General features: G+C 41.4%; 1 protein-coding gene across 1 annotated transcript in view; it reads right to left on the bottom strand.

Moving 5' to 3' along the window:
• Nucleotides 1–19,823, bottom strand: part of igsf9bb (immunoglobulin superfamily, member 9Bb) — a 429,804-nt gene that overhangs the window by 101,678 nt on the left and 308,303 nt on the right. Inside the window, exon 5 of the mRNA XM_055660774.1 lies at nucleotides 14,305–14,422. Coding sequence (XP_055516749.1) covers nucleotides 14,305–14,422 — 118 coding nt within the window. The remainder of the gene's footprint in view (nucleotides 1–14,304; nucleotides 14,423–19,823) is intronic.

Here is a 19,823-nt window from a genome sequence, read left to right as displayed (position 1 = left end):
TTTTGGATTGGGAACCTTCTTCAGACCCTCTCCATGACCTCCAGAGATGCTGTCTGATTGGAGTTACTCCAGCATTTTGTGTACTCCCCTAAAACAAGTACCATACGCAGAGAGCCATTGTGGCAAGAACACTCGGGAGGAGAAGAGAATGCTTCACATATGTTCGCCAAGATTCCTTGAAAAAGGGGAACATTTTCCATGATTGGGAATCTCAGCCTGATATTGTTGAAAATGCAGGAAGAACCTCTGGAAAGGTGCCGAGCACCTCTATCCCCAAAGACACTGAGGACATCATTCCAAACAACCCATCCCCTCAAGCACCAGTTCTTCTCAAGGCAGAGTGTGCCAGTCCCACATTGGCCTCATTGGCTCAGAATCCACAAAACTAGAGTGGAAACAAGTCATCCCTGATCCCAAGGGACTGTCACGTTAAGACAATGCTCATAACAGATTACTCCATAGAACAAACTGTGACAGCAAGGTCTGGAGTTGGGAGAGGCCTGTAGGGCAGCAACAGGATAGTCTGTAGAGGAAGGAACTGCAGATGCTGGTTTAAACTGAAGATAGATACAAAATTTGGAGTAACTCAGCAGGTCAGGCAGCATCTCTGGAAAAAAAGGAATAGGTGACGTTTCAGGTCCAGCCCCTTCTTCAGATTAAATCCCAATTGTAAGAATTTAAATGATTCTGAGCTAATAATATGGAAGAGCATACTGTCTGATGAAGGGTCTCGACCCGAAACGTCACCTATTTCTTTTCTCCAGAGATGCTGTCTGATCCACTGAGTATCTCCAGCTTTTTGTGTCTATCAACAGGTTAGTCTGGTTGCGGGAACATATGGGAGTGGATGGGGGGGGGCAAAGTAATACCGGCATCCAGTCATTTTTCTTTCCCATTCGCATTCAGTGTAAATTTTGGTTAGACACTGATTGAATATTGGAAAAATGAATGAAGAATGAACAGGGAGTTCTCTCACAGTCAGGCAATGGGAAAGATGTAATTGGCTTTATTGAATGCTGTGAAGGGGAGCAGAAAATACAGACCTCTGTGGCTACAGCCAGTCATCAGGATGTCTCCATGATTTATTGCTGCTAGCAGGTAGCAAGCTCAATTGAATACATTTATGCAGGTTGTATTGATAATGGTACCCCAAAGGCCATTGAGGGGAAAGGAGGCTGACGCTGAGGTGATAGTTGGAGAGGAGGAATACTTTGATGTGTTTTGTTCTGAGAAGATGTCAATGATAGTAATGAAATTGAGAGGAAGTAGAAAGATTCTTACAATGGAATGCAATGGCACAGAGTTAAAATGTGAAATATATTTTTAAACCTCAGATTGCAGGTAGCAAAACTAATTCTGACATTCCTGAAACTTTAAATAAATAATGCCAAATGGAAATTAAATGGAAATATCAAATTATTTCTCAGACTCCTATATTATTCATCATGATATGGGAGATGGCCATTTGACCCATCATGTCTTTGCTAGCTTTCAGAGCAATTCCCATGTATCCTATTCACTCACATATGTCCATTAATTAAGTTGTATCGTAGGTAGCGAAGATGGTTATTAAAGATTACAGCAGGATCTTGATCAATTGGGCAAGTGGGCTGAGGAATGGGTAAGGGAGTTTAACACAGATGTTGCCTTTTGGGAAGTCAAATCAGGGCAGGGCCTTCACAGTGACTAGTAAAGTCCCGGGGAGTGTTGTGGAGCAGAAGGATGTAGGAGTGCAGGTGCATAGTTACTTGAAAGTAGCATTGCAGGTAGACAGAGTGGTAAAGAAGGCTTTTGGCACATTGGCCTTCATCAGTCAGGGTAGTGAGTGTAGAGGTTGGGATGTTATGTTACATTTGTACAAGACATTGGTAACGCCACATTTTGAGTACCATGTTCAATTTTGGTCACCCTGCTATAGGAAAGATGTTGTTAAGCTAGGACTTTATTCCTTAGTGTGCAGGAGGATGAGGGTGAACTTATAGAGGCGTATAAGATCATCAAGAGAGATAGGGTAGATGCACAGTCCTTTACCCAGAGTAGGGAATCAAGAACCACGGGATATAAGTTTAAGGTGAGAGGGCGAAAGATTAATAGAAACCTGATGGTATATGGAATGAGCTGCCAGTAGAGATAGTTGAAGCAGGTAGTATAACAACAAGTAAAATACATTTTTGACAGGTGCATGTATGGGAAAACGTTTAGTGGGATTATGGGTCAAATGCAGGCAGGATTGACTACAAGATACAAGATAAAAGATAGATTTATTCATCACATGTGCCAGATGGCACAGTAAAATGAAATTCCCATACAGCCATACAATTAAAAAAAAGGGACACAACACACTATAGGGTTTGACATAAAACATCCCCACACAGCAGAATCAAAGTTTCCCACTGTGTGGGAAGGTACCAGAGTCAGTCTCTTCCTCCACTGTTCCACTACTGTAGATGGGGCATCTTGGTCAGTGTGGGCAGGTTGGGCTAAAGGGCCTGTTTCCATGCTGTGTGACTATGACTCTAACACTCCTCCCATCGATGTCTCCCACCACTACCACCACCATGCCTAACCCTGCCCTCCCCTCTGTTAGGAGTAGGTTATTATAGTCAATTAACCTGACAACCAGTGCATCTTCGAGATGTAGGAGGAAACCAGAGGTACAGAGGAGAAAGCCACACACAGTCACAGAGTGAACCAGCAAATTGTACGCAGACAACAGCAGTACTGAAACCAGGTCACTGAAGCTGTGAAACAGCTTTACTCCAAAATATCTTGTGAAAACTAAAAATGTTTGTCGAGACTGGGTCTTAATATAGTAGTGGTAGCATAGCAACACCACCAGCATGCACTAATAAAATACCCCAAGTCATTTCACAGGAAGGTAGCCAAACAAAAATCAATGTTGACACAGTGGAAGGGATATTAAGACAGAAGCAGGTTATAAAGGAATTTTCTGGAGGAAAGAGGCAGAGGCAGAAAGGTTAAGACAGAGAATTTCAGAGCTCAGGCAAAGGTCGGTCTGACAAACAAGAGTGGAGCAAATAATGTCTGACAGATTGATTGAAGGATACAACGTGGTAACAGGCTCACTGAGTCCACACCGACCATCGATCACCTGTTCACAAGTTATCACACTTTCGCATCCACTCCACACACATTCGAGCTAATTCTACCGAGGCCAAGTAACCTAGAAACCTGCATGTCCTTGGGATGTTGAATTGAATTGAATTGAATTTCCTTTATTGTCATTCTAACAAGTTTGAACGAGATTTCGAACCATGCAGTCATGACAGAAAAAAGCAACAAAAAACACAATGAACATAATTTAACACAAACATCCATCACAGTGAATCTCCAGGCACTTCCTCACTGTGATGAAAGGCAAAAGTCTTATCTCTTCCTTGCTTGTTCTCCCAATGCGTCGAGGCGATCGAGGCTCTCGGTGTTGAAGCCCCCGCCGGGTGATGGTAAATCCCGCGGCCGATTTTAAACTCCGCGAACGGGCCGATTCAAACTCCGCTATTCGGGGCGGACGAAGATGCTGTTGTGGGAGCTCCTGAAAATCGGTCACCAACTCGGGACTGCGAGCTTCCGATGTTACCGTCCACAGGGCTCGCTGCCGAAGCCTCTGAAGCTCCGAATTCGGATCGCATCCACAGTGCCACCACAGCCAGCTGGTAAGTCCACAGGCTCTGCCACCAGAGTCCCCAAGGTCGATTCCAGTTGGAGGCCGCCAGCTCCACGATATTAGGCCTCAGTGCAGATGGAGACGGAGATACGGCAAGGAAAAGGTCGCATCCCCGTTGAAGGAAGAGATTTTTTTAAAACGTTTCCCCCACGCCCCACATATACACAACTAAAAATAGACTAAAACATACATCTAACAGTCCAAAATGAAAACAAAAAAAGGAAAGACAGAGGGACTGGAGGTGAGCCACAGCTGCTTGGGCAGCGCCACCACTTCCGGATGTGGGAGGAAACCGGACCGGAGCACCCGGAGGAAACCCATGCGGTCACAGGGAGAACATGCAAACTACACACAGACAGCACTTGAGGTCAGGATCAAACCCAGGTGTCTGGCACTGTGAGGCAGTGGCTCTAACAGCTGCGCCACTGTACCACCCTGCTGTCCCACTGTGCTGCCCGAGTGAGGTGAGTGATGAACTAGAACTGGATATAGATTGCTTTAGGATTATCTTCCGAAGGAGATTATAATGAAGGGACAAATAATGGTCATGCAGAATTTCAGAAACATGTCTATACTAATGTGAAGATTTGCAGCACCAACAACCTAGCTTGCAAAAGAGTGATTGGTGATCAGGATGGAGTGTGGACCAGCAGAGTGTTACATTGCCACAAAAGCATTGCCAATTATGGAGTTTCAAGCAGGTGAGGCTGGCCAGATGTGTTTGATATAGTCAACCTAATATGAGGCCCTAATGGGTGAGTTTTTCTGCAGCAGCAGACGAGCTCAGGCAAGGTTGGCTTTGGGTGATGTTATAGTTGGGGAAAAGAATGCAATCTAGTTAGTAGAGGAATCATATCCACTACTAAGGAATGACACAAAATGCTGGAGTAACTCAGCGGGACGGGCAACATCTCTGGAGAGAAGAAATGGGTGACGTTTTGAATCGAGACCTACTTCAGACTGGACCCAACCCGAAATGTCACCCATTCCTTCTCTCCAGAGATGGTGCCTGTCCCGTTGAGTTACTCCAGCATTTTGTGTCTATTTTCAATGTAAACTAGCATCTGCAGTTCCTTCCTCCACTACTAGGGAAGTGAGTTAGTGGCAAGTACTGAGCAGCATGTCTTCCAACTTCCCTGCATATCATGTGCAAGATGTGGCCGGAATGCAGACACTCTCTGCGAGCTCTTCCCAGAGGAGGATCTACAATCATTCAATACCATCGCTCTTTTAAATCTCATTTCTACTTGTAAATCTCTACAATGTTGAAAATTATATACTGTACTCTGTGTCTTCCCCATTGCTCTACCAATTGTACTTGAGCTTGACGTGATTGTGTTTATGTACGGTATGATCTGATCTGATCTGATCGCATGCAAAACAAAGCTTTTCACTGCACCTTGGCGCGCATGGCAATAATAAACATAAACCTAAATATTTGTGTGATGGAAATTTCTGCTCATCCTGTACTGAATGTTGGATAAACATTGGACCTTGAGAAAAGTGAAAAGTTTAAGAGGGATGTTACCGCGATGGAGCTGAACATCATCCGCGTACGTGTGGAAACTGATATAGTTATCTTGAAACATAAATGCATATCTCCTCTCGATGCTGACCACCCAGAAATATATTGCCACTATTGCCACTAATGTTTGCTTTGTTACTATATTCCGTATCTTAGCTGTTGGGAAAATCCATCACGCTGCAGGAGCCTCAGCATCATTGATTGATTGCAGTGCGGTTCACATTCCAGCGACGGCTACAGGAAAGGTTCTCTTGGGAACTGGATTTACAAGACACTGCATAAAAGAATTCAGTATTTAATGTCAAATGCACTGCAATAAAATATTTTGCGCCTTCAAATAAAAACGTGACTGATTTTCTGGAAAAACATGCCTAATAAAATAGACTGCATGATCCAAACAGATTCTGCTGGTATTATGGCTATGACTCAAACCATTGTAATCATGTTAAATTTAACATTGACATAGATGCATTGCCTTTGTCTTATCTGGGGTAAATATCGACTACATCAACTGGTCAGTAAAATGACAGCACTTATTAAAGCTGCCCTAACATTTAAGCCTATTAGCTCTAGTAGCTGTTGCCATGGTGAGTAATTTTCTGGCAGTGACATTCATTGAACTTTAATTAACCTCTGGGTTATAATTACCACCGATTAATTTTCATACCTTAAACAATGTACCAATTCTGACCTAATAAAGGTTAATTTATCAGACTGGACAACAATATCTAGCTTTCCATATTTGTAATAAATATGAATCATGCCACACAGGTTTCCCCTGATTATTTATCTCCTTGTGGGCAACATAATATAAATGCCTGAAGATGCATGCAATAAATATTACACTAAATTGCTCCAGATTTTTCACCTGCCAAAGTGCCACACTCATATAACGTGACAGCTCTTTCACAGTGTACTGCACTGTATTTTTTGGCAATACAGTTTCAAACCATAACCGTGTAAGGAAGAACTGCAGATGCCAGTTTAAATCAAAGGTAGTCACAAAATGTTGGAGTAACTCAGCGGGACAGGCAGCGTCTCTGGAGAGAAGGAATGGGCGACATTTTGGGTCGAGAACAGTCTGAAGAAGGATCTCGACCCGAAACGTCACCCGTTCCTTCTCTCCAGAGATGATGCCTGTCCTGCTGTTACTCCAGCATTTTGTGTCCACCTTCAAACCATAACCTGCAGTTTAAAATTCTGGAACACTGATTATCAAAAATCTGCAGATGCTGGAACTATGAAATAGAGTCATAGATTCATACTTGTCCCCATTTAACACCATGTTCCATACATCCACCACCTTTGTGTAAAAATGTCACCCCTCGGGTTCCTATTAAATGTTTCCCCATTCACCTTTAAAGCACTATTAAACCATTGAAGATTCCCATAGGTTTGTTTGATAGTTGGTCAGCGGGAAGGGGATCACCACCTAAAGAATAACTCGAAAGAAGCCACTGATATGGAGTGGGTAAGCAAATGGCAGAGAGACCTTAATCCTGTGTCCCTGTGTCTTTAGTTTTGTAACCCAGTATTTCGTTAAGGTAAGAGCCATGGTAATACATTGAAAGGCAAGAGCAAGCTCAACTAGGGGAAGGGGAGGGTTTAAGCAAGGCAAGGGTGGGTCAGAATGGTAATACCAGTGAGATCACTTGTGGGACTGACCAACTTCTACAACAGTTACTGTCCCACTCCAAGCCAATTTAGCTTAAAGTTTCAGAATTATGTGTGAGCCCAGGAGGTACAGCAAGGTTGCATGCAAATCTTTCATCAGCCTCAAACAATGGAACCAAATGTATATCAGTGAGCAAAATGAAATGAGTGAGTTGTGATTAGATATTTGTGACCAAGGTTATAGGATACCTATAATTTGACACAAAGTCTCGTGGAAAGGTAAAGATAGAATGCCTGATCTGGAAAATAATTGGTTGCGAGATAGTGGTTGTGCGGAGGAACTTGATTTGACTTGGGAATGATCAATAATGATGCTGTGGATCTAGTCAGTGGAAAATAATTGGTCCGTGATTAACAGCAGCATGTGGATTGCTCATGTGTTTTGAAATTTGCCGTCCACATGGTAACATGATGAAGCAGTAGCAAAATGGCTGGAATTGAGCAGGGATTGTTTTTCCTTTCCATCTCGCAAACTCTTCCTTATTTCTCTGTGGCTCGATCACTGGTATCTATTCAGTCTGATTTGTGGGGATCTCCCTCAGTGCTTATCGTCTGCCAGTACATCTGCGCCTCTCCCTATGGGCACACTACATTCCCTCCTTTCAATCCGTCAAAGTATTTAACCGCAGCTCTGTGAAAGAATGACAGGTTGCACACAACAACAAATTAAATTCTGTTGTTTCTAAATAAACAGAAAAGGCAACTTGTGCCTGAAATACCGTTTTCCTTACACGTTGCACTGCTTCACTCTATTTCACTTCCAAACACTTACCTATTCACTGGCCGGATGCCAGCTGCAGTTTGCATCAGAAACATCACCATGCATGCTGGTGGAAACCAGTAACAATACAACAACATTGATTACCACCAGCTGCAAATTGAAGCCCACTTTCAACAAAAGCAACTCCTTCCAATTCTGGTAATCAAAAATAGCAAGGAAGAATGTTGGGAAAAGGTATATCCCCATTTGATGCCGTCAACCAACACATGTGGGGATAGAATCAGGGATAACATTTCAGGCCAATGTCCTTCCACTAGAACGTAAAGTTACCGCTCCGATTCCTAGCCTCAGGTTCAATTCTATTCACAGCTTTACCACAGGGCCTGACATCAAGCCTAATCCTGATCTTGGATCCGACAATGATTTGCGATTGGATTTCTTTTTTCATCACAGGTGTTGAATATAAGGCACTGAAGGATATATGTACAGAACTCTAATGTCTAAAAAGAAGATAGACACAAAAAGCTGGAGTAACTCAGCGAGACTGGCAGCATCTGTGAAGAGAAGGAATGGGTGACTTTTCGGGTCGAGACCCTTCTTCAGACCAGTTAGGGAAAAGGGAAATGAGAGATATAGACTATGATGTACAGAGATAATTACTAACATTTGGCTCCATTAATGCAAACAGAATTTTGGAACAAGAAGCCAACATACAAATACAGTCAACCTATACCTTTAGGGCATGGCACTGTTGGTGAATTTCTGCCTACAAGTTCTTCAAATAAACAAGGTAATCTTTATATTGTGTAGGAAAGAACTGCAGGTGTTGGTTTCAATCGAAGGTAGACACAAAATGCTGGAGTAATTCAGCGGGACAGGCCGCATCTCTGGAGAGAAGGAATGGGTGACGTTTCGGGTCGAGACCCTTCTTCAGACTTAATATCTTTATAATGCCTGGTGTGGCATTTCCTTTTTAACTAACAATGCACAATAGAAAGACATCAGAGGAGTATATTTGTAAATTGTCCTTAATGTTTGTAGGATAGTGTTAGTGTGCGGGGATCGCTGGTCGGCATGGATTCTGTGGGTTGAAGGGCCTGCTTCTGTGCTGTATCACTAAACTAAACTAAATTGGAGGCACCACAGAAGGTTCAATCTGCAAATTATTATTTAGAACAGATACGCAGCTTAATTTCTACATTGGCATTGGTTAGTGGAGCACGGGGTAACTGTCTAAAGCATTGCGCTACAATGGTCTACTTAAGAATGGTACTCCACTATGCTTCAATCACAGTCAGTTCAGATTTTGGGGAGGTCATTGGTAAAACATACAGAACACTGAAATATATTAATGATTCACTAAGTCTGCTGTGTGGTACTCAGATTAATATGTTTAACACTGACCGGAGGGACTCTGGACCAATTTATTTAACTTTCTTACACTAAGGTCTTTTTACCCAAAGTTGAATTCAATCAATATCAAGATACAGTGTAAATAAACAGGCTTCATGGAAGGAGCACAAATCTACATACTCAGCCCTCACTAACATCACACCTGCAAACCCTTGAGGTGTCTCCGGCTCCAATTCACACATATGCCATAGAAATAGACATACTAACAATCGCCAATAAGCAAAGTGAGATTCAAATATTCTCTTCAAAGGCTTTCCAGATATCATTTGCATCTACTCTCCACACTTCAAACTCCAGTTTGGTTCAGGTTCAGGTTTGCACAGGATAAAGGTCAGTAGTAAAAGATATGAAAAATGAGATTATGAATGTGTACAGCATTTATATTTTATGGCAAGTGTGTACTATTGATCGGCTTGGAGATATGTCACGAGGCTGACAGTCTGAGCCAAAGTTCACCAGTGCAATCCAATGTTAATTAAAAAAAAAACTAAATTAGTTGATAGTAGTGTTGTAGGTTATCACAAAGCTGAACTTCAAACATGAAAACAGTCCTTGCTGCAGCTGTCTAGAAAATAACGATGGGCTATGTGGAAAAACAGAAATACATTACAGTGTATGAATGAAAGTCTATTTTATGTATCAAATGCCAGAGAGTAAAAACAAAACTAAATTAGAGGCACTAGAGGTAATGGCAGACTTGAATTCTAACCAAAGATTAGTGAAAGAAGGAGGATGAGATTATCATGAGTATTATTAGTATGGATGGAGAATCTATCATAATTTCCAATGTCATCTTCAGAAACGTGAGCAAAATTTCACTTAAATAATCTCCTATTTAGGTTATTACTAAGCCAATGAGTGAGATCTCTCCCGGTCACCTTGGTGTAGCGGTAGAGTTGCTGTCTTACAGTGAATGCAGTGCCGGAGACTTGGGTTCGATCCCGACTATGGGTTCTGTCTGTACAGAGTTTGTACGTTCTCCCCGTGACCTGTGTGGATTTTCTCCGAGATCTTTGGTTTCCTCCCACACTCCAAAGATGTACAGGTTTGTAGGTTAATTGGCTTGGAAAATGTAAACATTGTCCCTAGTGCGTGTAGGATGGTGTTAATGTGCGGGGATCGTTGTGTGTCACAGACCCAGTGGGCCAAAGTGTCTGATTCCGTGCTCTATCACTAAACTAAACTAAAAAACTTGTTATTTGCTGGCAAAATGCTGTGCTAACAGATCTATTAACACATAATTCTTAAATAAATTATTGAAGGCATAGTTTGAATAAATGAGGGTGTAAAAACAAAATGGGGTTGTCGAAGCATAAGACTGATACCATTATATATTTTGATGCCGTCAAAATGTTGTTGAAGGGTCATCAGCTCAGTGAGTGGCGTACTGTGGTCTGCTTGAAAACTTTTGGTGCTCTGGTGCAAGAACCAGTCCACAATTGACTGCTGCGGAGTGGAACATTCCAAGAGCTTATTGCAGAGATTTAGTTTAGATATTGTTAAAAGTTCAAAATGGAAAGGTGACACAAGGAACTGCAGATGCTGGGTTCTTGAGCAAAATACAAAGTGCTGGAAGAACTGAGCAGGTCAGACAACATCTGTGGAAGGAACAAACAAGGTTACCTTTTTGGATGGGGCCCATCTTCAGACGTCTGAAGAAGTCTTGACTTGACATGCCACCTGTCCATTCCCTTACAGATGGTACCTGACCCAATGAATTCCTCCAGAACTTTGTGTTTTGCTCAATGGAGAAACCCCACAGTTTAGAAACTTTAGAGCCTTCTGTCACTGAAGCCTCAGGTGCTGGAGCCTGTCTACAAACCTTTCAAACTTATTGCTTCTGGGAAAACAGGTGGCATGTTACCATGGTACAGATACTATAAGCAAATTAGTGACATGCTTTGTTCAATAGAATGTGATAGATGAACAAATAAGATTTATATTTGGTAAAATATAGAGTAACACTTAAATCCACAACCATCTTGTTATAAAGAGTGGTAAACAATAAAGCTGAGTGAATGCAAATAATGCAATATATATTTAGCATCTTAACTATCTTAAATAGACATATTTTCACTTTTAAATGCCAATGTTTTCCAATGCTGATACAAGATTAGACAAAAATGCTGGAGAGACTCAGCGGGTGAGGCAGCATCTATATGGAGCGAAGGAAATAGGCAATGTTTCGGGCCGAAACCCTTCTTCAGAATTCTGTCTAGTATTAAATGATTGATTGGGGAGGGAAGGAAATAGGCAACGTATCGGCCCGAAACTTTGCCTATTTCCTTGGCTCCATAGATGCTGCCTCACCTGCTGAGTTTCTCCAGCATTTTATGTCTACCTTCAATTTTCCAGCCTCTGCAGTTCCTTCTTAAACATTTCAAAGCAAGGTTTATTCGAGTCAAAATCCCATGTAAAATTGTCGCCTTGATCGAGCAGAAAAAATGAATGAAACAATTCTGGAATGCCTCCTGTGTTTTGAATGCCTTTATTTGTATCTTAGAATTGTAAAGACCAGCTTTGAGCCATTAACAGCACTTTGCCATCAGGCTGCTGTTAGGTGGTAATCATACAAATACAATGAGGCAGTCTGGAGTTCTTCAGGTTTTGAATCAACATGACAACATAATGGGTTGAATCTCCAATTTTCTCTGATGTGCATATTACAGAGACAGCACTTCATACAAATATATTTTTCAGCACAGGGGTGTCAATGCCAACAAATTTCATATAATGGCAAAATACTCTGGTAGTTTTCAGTACAGTTTTTACTTCTTGAAATCTTTGATCTCACAGCTTTTTGGGGTTAGATTTTATTGAATGCTACTTTCCACAACAGAATATCAAGGTAGATCCAACAATGAATAATAAAATGGAACTGAAAAAACCATATCTTGTTGCTTAGAGCTCTAGATTTATAGAGGTGTATAAAATCATGAGAGGAATAGATTGGGTAAATGCACAGAGTCTCTTGCCCAGAGAAGGCATATCAAGGACCAGAGGACATAGGTTTAAGGAGAAAGGGGAAAAGATTTAATAGGAATCTGAGGGGTAACTTTTTCACACAAAGGGTGGCGGGTGTATGGAACAAGCTGCTAGAGGAGCTAGTTGAGGTAGGGGCTATCCCAACATTTAAGAAACAGTTAGACAGGTACATGGATAGGACAGGTTTGGAGGGATAAGGGCCAAACGCAGGCAGGTGTAGCTGGAACATGTTGGCCGGTGTGGGCAAGTTGGGCTGAAGGGCCTGATTCTACGCTGTACCAGTCTATGACTCTAAAATGTCCAATTGAAATAGTTAAATAAACTAAAAGTATAAGGTGCAACAGTACTTTAAAAAAGAAATGGTGTCACAATCTGGTAAGGGGGGATGAAAAATACGAAGTTGGTATATCCCTTTTTGCGCGGTTTTCATAATAGAACTTTTGTTTCTTTTTCTTTCTTTCTTTTCTATGGCCTATTTCTTAACTTTTTTCCCTAACTCTTTGTTTAGTGGGTTTATCTTTTCAATCACTCTTTCACACTATCACGACTCTCTCTCACTTTCTTTATTTCTATCTTTCTTTAAAGCTTAAAAAATGAAGGGGTACAATGTAATAAGATATACGTGGCTTGTACTACTGTAATCTACTGTACTTCTAATAAATAAAAATATTTAAAAAAATAAATAGTTAAATAATATTGAATCATGAAAATCTACAACTGTGGTAGCGGCTATTTAACACAATATTTTTGTTATTGTCGTGTACTGAGTTGCACTGAAAAAACTTTTTTCTTGCTCCCCAATCAATCATATAATACTAGACATAAATATATTCAAGTCAAACTCAAGTACAATACATATGGCAAAGGAAACTATACAACTCTCAGCATTGTAGCGCACCAATCCCAGAGACAACGTCCAATGCTCACAATGGGGTAGAGGTGAATTGGACAGAACCCTGGTTTATGGAAGGATCATTCAAACGCCTGATGACAGAGAGAAGAAGCTGTTTGTTGATTCTGATGGTGTGTGGTTTTAAGCTTCTGTATGGGCAACAAAAAGGACACAAAATGCTGGAGTAACTCGGTGGGTCAGGCCCCATTTCTGGAGAACATGAATAGGTGACGTTTCAGGTCTGAACATTCTTCAGACACTGAAGATGGGTCCTGACCCGAAACATCGCGTATCCATGTTCTCCAGAGATGCTGCCTGAACACTGAGTTACTCCTGCACATGGTGGGGTTTTTTTTGTAAACCGGCATCTGTAGTTCCTTTTCTGAATGGGTAATCCCTCCCTTATCTCTTATTTTTGTAGATTTCAGCACTTTAGATTCTCAAGTTTTATTTTTGTAAATGTGATGAAGGTTTCTACCCTCCCAAGCAGAGAGTTCCTGACCACATCAAAATTGAAAGATTCCCTTTGGATTAAATAATTTCCAATCCTTCCACCAATTACCAGAACTCTGCATCCCCGGACATTGACTTCTGTGCTAAAAAAAATATATCAATTAGGTGGCACAGTGGAGCAGTGGTAGAGTTGCTGCCTTACAGCGCTTGCAGAGCAGAGATACGAGTGGGTTTTGATCCCCACTACGGGTGCTGTCTATGTGGAGTTTATAAGTTTTTCCCGTGACCCCGCTGGTTTTCTCCAAGATCTTTGGTTTCCTTCCACACTCCAAAGGTTTGTAGGTTAATGGGGTTGGTATACATGTAAAATTGTCCCTCGTGTGTGTGTAGGATAGTCCTAATGAGCAGGGTTCGCTGGTCAGTGTGGACTCAGTGGGCCGAAGGGCCTGTTTCCCTGCTGTATCTTTAAACTAAACCAAAAACGACACTAAAAACCTACATAGTCATTTCATACATCACAATCAAATACTCTTCAAATACTAAATCATCTTTTGCTCCAACAAAAACAACCTTGGCCTGCCCACCAGTTCTTCATGATGATACTTCTGAAGTCCTGATCAACCAATCTCTCCTATCGTTTCTACTGCTCCCATAGCCACCCTATAACCCAGTGACCACATCCATGTTGTAATCCCTTCTCTTATATTCCATGCCTCAGCCAATAAAGCTCACCTTATCAACTGGCATGTTACAGTACCTCCTGGAATCTGTGGACCCCTGGTCCACAATATTTAGATCCCTATAAAATGGAATTTAACAGGACCTGATTACAAAACTGGAGAGCTAATTATTCAAGGCAGTGAGACTGTGTTGAAAATGTACCACTACGGTATGAAATTCAACGCTAGTTTAAAAATGCCACCATGAACGCAACTCAGAATTAAAGTGAAAGTTACCTTGAACGACCAAGCGAGATGTGTGGACGGCCTCTCCCTGAATACTGTAAGCTCGGCAGGTGTAAGGACCACGGTCACTTCGGCCCACTGAGGAAACGGTAAGACTTCCATCACTCACCTGAGGAAGATAAACAGTTTTGCATTTTAGGCTGCTGATCGTAAAGAGACAATATGTTTTTTGATATGTTTCCTGCTATCACTGTTAAAGCACATTTAGCAATTTAAAACTTATACAAGAACCCAGCAGGAAATATGTGCAAAAAAAAGGCAGGAGGTTATGATACTCAGATACAGTGGAATCATAATCTTAGAACCTTATATTACAAAAGGAAGATATTTGGTCCATATGCTTGCATTGTCCTTTAAAACATTTCTTCCCCTTTTCCATTCTGTTTTACTGTAGAACTGATTTACTATTTTTCTTTGAAACCATTTTTAAATTTATTTTTGGAAGTTATGAGACAACGATGAGAAGGCCTACCGGGAGGAGGTGGCTGATCTAGCACTCTGGTGCCAGGAAAACAGCCTCATCTTGAACATCAAAAAAACAAAGGAGCTGATCGTGGACTTTAGGAGGGCACATCATCCGAGGACGTACACGCCATTGAGGATAAATGGGGATCCTGTGGATAGGGTGAACTGTTTTAAATATCTGGGAGTCCACATCTCTGAGGATATGACATGGGCATCACACGCCACAGCACTGGTGAGTAAGGCAAGGCAGCGCCTTTACCACCTCAGGCAATTGAGGAAATTCAGAGTGTCTTCGAGGATCCTCCAGTGCTTCTACGCAGCGGCTGAGGAAAGCATCTTGTCCGGAAATATTACCATCTGGTTTGGGAATTACTCTTTGATGATTCACTTGATGAGACTTTGCTGGGTTTTCCTTATACTAAATGTTATTCCCTTATCATGTATCTACAGTACACACTGTAAATGGATCGATTGTAATCATGTGTTGTCTTTCCGCTGGCTGGTTAGCATGTAACAAAAAAGCTTATCGCTGTACCTCGGTACATATGACAATAAACTAAATTGAAACTGAAACTCATTTGCTAATTGACATCTTGCTATCCATCCTCAGGATAAATCGTAAAAGACCAAAGCACTACCAGGAAGTCACTGGTGAACACCATTAGCAAGTTTGGAGTTTCTCTGTGCACACAGCAGCCCCAAGATTCCTGATGGTTACTTAGGGAAGTGAAGTTACTAAAAAGCTCAGAGTTCCTTGTGGGAGAATTCGTCATCAATTTGTCCTTCCACATTCAATGAATTATGTACAGAGATGTCCCCAAATCTCTTTCTGCTGCACCCTTCCTCAGACTGATTATAGCAGGGGGAGCAATCTGGAAGAGAGATTGGGGCAGTCCAAATCCCAGCAAGAATCCACTAAGCCTGGCCAGTGTTCCACTACTACGCCATGGAAAGGTGTTCTCCAGAGATGCTGCCCGACCCACTCCAGAACCTTATTTAGTTCATACTGTATAATCCGTCATGGTTCATTCCTTTAAAAGCAACACAAAGTGCTTGCATTGTGCAACAGAAATTGATTAATGCCGCAGTTGCAAATGATTCTCAATAACGAGGCAATTACGTCACAAATAAATTGAGTATGGAAATAGACAAGAGAAATACAGTTTGTTTAAAGTGCAGCTAATCAAAACTCAATATCTATGCAAGTCAATTGAAGCAACATTCATTCACTCAGGGTTGTCAACTCCCCTTCACTTGGCAGAAGTGCTATTTAGTTTGTTTACTTTAATATAGAGCTACAGCATGGAAACAGGTCCCTACAACCCATCGAGTCTACGCCGATCTTCGATCATCCATCAACACTAGTTCTATCAAAGGTAGACACAAAATGCTGGGGTAACTCAGTGGGACCGCAGCTTCTCTGGAGAGAAGGAATGGATGATGTATCAGGTCGATCCCCTTCTTCAGACTGGCTGAAACATCACCCATGATGTTTGGACCCATTCCTTCTCTCCAGAGATACTGCCGTCCCGCTGAGTTACTCCAGTATTTTGTGTCTATCTTTGATTTAAACCAGCATCTGCAGTTAACATAGTCGTTCTACAGCCTATACATTAGGGGCAACTTTATAGAGGTCAATTAACCTACAAATTTGCAAATCTTTGGGATGTGGAAGGAAACCGGAGCACCCAAAGGAAACCCACACAATCATGGGTAGAACGTGCAAATTCCACAGACAGCACCCGAGGTCGGGATCGAACCCGGATCTCCGGCTTTGTGAGGCAGCGCCTCTACCAGATGCGCCACTGTACCACCTATTGAAGATTGCAATCTCTTACCTCAAAACCAGAACCTATTATGTGCTGATATGCTAGAGCTATTTAGTCTCTTTCTGCTTTGGACAAGAGTAAAGGAAGACACTACACAGTTAGGATATTCCCCAGTCAGTAGCAAAGAGCCTTGTGTGAAGTAATGGCCTTGCAGACTTAATCGAAGGATTTCTCCCTCACTATGAATGCTGTGAAAAAGAGCATGACATTGAACATGATGTTGCTAGTTGCCAATCCCCCTGGGCACACAATCTGGGGCAGTTAGAATATGTGAAGAGAATGAACACTTCACTCAACATCAGCAAACTTTAAAAAAAATAACGAAGGTAAAATCCAAGGTTTGGAATTTTGAATTTTCATTATCTTATATATTTAGTCCAATAAATATTAAAGACCTAAGAATTAGGGAGGTTTGTTTTTTCCCCAATATCAAGCCAAAACAGACAAAGCAATTTATAGAACAGGAATGACTGGCTGACAAAGTGAGGAAGCACAAACAGAATTGAATAATTCACAGGTATCAGAGCGGTGATGCTAGACCCACAGAACAAACAAAACGCTGAAACAGCATTTCCATGTCAGCATACAGCAATGTCATCGAGGCAACAAGCGATCTGATTGCAAAAATAATGAATAGATTTAGATCTGCTCACACGCTTTCTTTGGGAATTTAGATTTCTTAAGATACCAGCCAAAAAGAATCGATAATTTGCTCAAAATAGAAGACAATAAAAATGCAAAATTTCCAACCTTGGATTGCACCTTCCTGGTCGTTTGCCAGCTTTGCATGGAAGGGCATGTTGATATCCGGTCATTAACCATCCATGTTATGAAGGAACATGCTTGCCTTCATTCACAAAGTTAATGGGGTAAACCTCAGAGAGGTATCCATTCTCTTCACAAAGTTTAATTACCTCAGATTGCGTGCCTACTGTGATCGATAAATAACATCCTGTTCGACTTCATTGCTTTTGGCATCTTTATCACCACATGCATTGTTCAAATACAGATTTTGATTCTCAGTTCACCAATAAACATAATTTGTACGAGTGCCAAAGACAATTCCTGAATGATTCCTGAATGGGTGTAACAGGCATCAAACTGCAACTTCATTTAAATCTAGAATGATCTGATAGAGGAAAGTAGATTTTACTTTAGTTTAGTTTAGTTTAGAGATGTACGGCACGGAAACAGGCCCTTCAACCCATCGAGTCCACGCTCACCAGCGATCCCTGAACACAAGCACTATCACATTACGGACAATTTACAATCTTTACCAAAGCCAGTTAACCTACAAACCTGTACGTCTGTGGAATGTGGGAGGAAACTGGAGCACCTGGGGAAAACCCACACAGTCTCAGGGAGAAAGTACAAACTCCGTACAGACAGCACCCGTAGTCTGGATCGAACCCAGGACTCTAGCGCTATAAGGCAGTAAATCTATGGCTGCGGCACTGTGCCACCCGTTACTATTCAGAATTTCACTCCATTGGGCAATTATTTTAAAGGAATGAGCTTCTGGAAAGACTGAAGCCTTTTTCACTTCATCATCTAGATGCCGCAATAGATTCAGGTTATTAAGGTTATTTTTATTGATTAATACAACAGCTGGTTGGACATCTGGAAAGAATTACAGGTTACAAGGTGAACATTAAAAAAGGATGATTAAATAATCCAGGAAACTGCGAGTTTGTCTTTTGGTGGACAGCCAACCAAGCTGGAAAGGCATATATATATATATGCATACTTCGTCAGTCATGGAGTTGATGTTGGGATATTATATTGTAGCCGTATTCTTTGATTAGGCCACATTTGGAGCATTGTGTGTAGTTCTGGTCACTGCATCACAGGAAGGATGTGAAGGCTGTAGAGAAGGTGCAGAAGTGATTCACCAAAATATTAACTGGATGAGGAAGTATGAGGTGGATAACCTTAGATTGTTTACTCTGGAACATCGACAGCTGAAAGATAAAACTACGAGAGGCACAGAATCTTTTTCACAGGGTTGAAATGCCAAATGCTAGAAGGCTTAGCTTTTAAGGTGAGAGGCGAAATGTTTAAGGTACAAATACGAGGCAAGGTTTTTACACAGTTGGAGGTGCCTAGAAGGGGCTGCCGGGGGAGGTGTTGGAAGCAGATGAGACAGCAATATTTAAGAAGCATTTAGGCAGACACATGAACAGGTTAGAAAATGGAGGAGTATAGACCATGTGCAGGTAGATATGCACTTTACATTGACATCATGGTCAGCACAAATGTTGCAGTATTGTACTATTCTATGTTTTATAGTCTACGAAGAAAGCAATTAATCTAGCATTTTTACCTGATTAACTTTGTGAATCATGGAAAGCATTTTTATTCCTATCATCGTTCGACTGAGTTAGATGTCATGATGGGCTTTACCTGGACTATGGAAGGCGAGGACATTACATTGGTGACATACATAGAGATAGTACAGGCAACACGCTTATTGCCCGCGCTCCATTTAGTTTCTGAGGGGTTGCGCAATCAGAGGGGAGGCTCAGCTCGCCGCTGCCTCACCTCTCATTGGTCCCTGTATTTGGAGCGGAGCTGCGAAAATTTGGCGATTTTGACTATAAAACATTATTGGATTCATATAGAAATGACACAGATCAGTTTATAACACAGATCAGTGGAAAAATCTTTATATTGATATTATTTTATTATTATTTTTCTTTACTTCTCTTAACAGCTATTTTCATTGGGAGTATGACAGGTGAGGTTCTGCCTCCCCCTGACTGCACGTCTCTGGTGCGCTCTGCTGCAAACCTAAGAACCTGATAGTCCTGTTCTCATCCCATGTTCTTTAACAGCTGCATTTCTTCTTTTAAAATTAACAGTTTTATACCACGTGCTTCTGAACATGAGGGTCAACAGGAATGACAAACAGGACATTTTGCTACTCGATAGGTTATATGTCCTCTTGGGTTACCTTAGTGAGAAATAGCAAATGCCCTGTGGCTTTGCTTGTGATGAACTGAAGGGCATTCAGTTTTATTAAGGCAGGAACAAATCTTTAGAGAAAAGAAACCCAATTACTGCTGTAATACCTTCACGTTTTGCTTGAATATTCCTTTGTCCTCTAACCGTAATTCACCTGAAATAATATATTTTTAACTCCATGCGTGCCCCGCATTTTAATTATTTTTGTGACACTGCAGTCCGAAATTTTATATGAACTATAATTTTACCAGC

This window comes from Leucoraja erinacea, chromosome 32, assembly GCF_028641065.1.
Source record: "Leucoraja erinacea ecotype New England chromosome 32, Leri_hhj_1, whole genome shotgun sequence".
NCBI lineage: Eukaryota > Metazoa > Chordata > Chondrichthyes > Rajiformes > Rajidae > Leucoraja > Leucoraja erinaceus.
The sequence above is the reverse complement of the archived record's forward strand: the minus strand, read 5'-3'. Positions and strand labels throughout refer to the sequence as shown.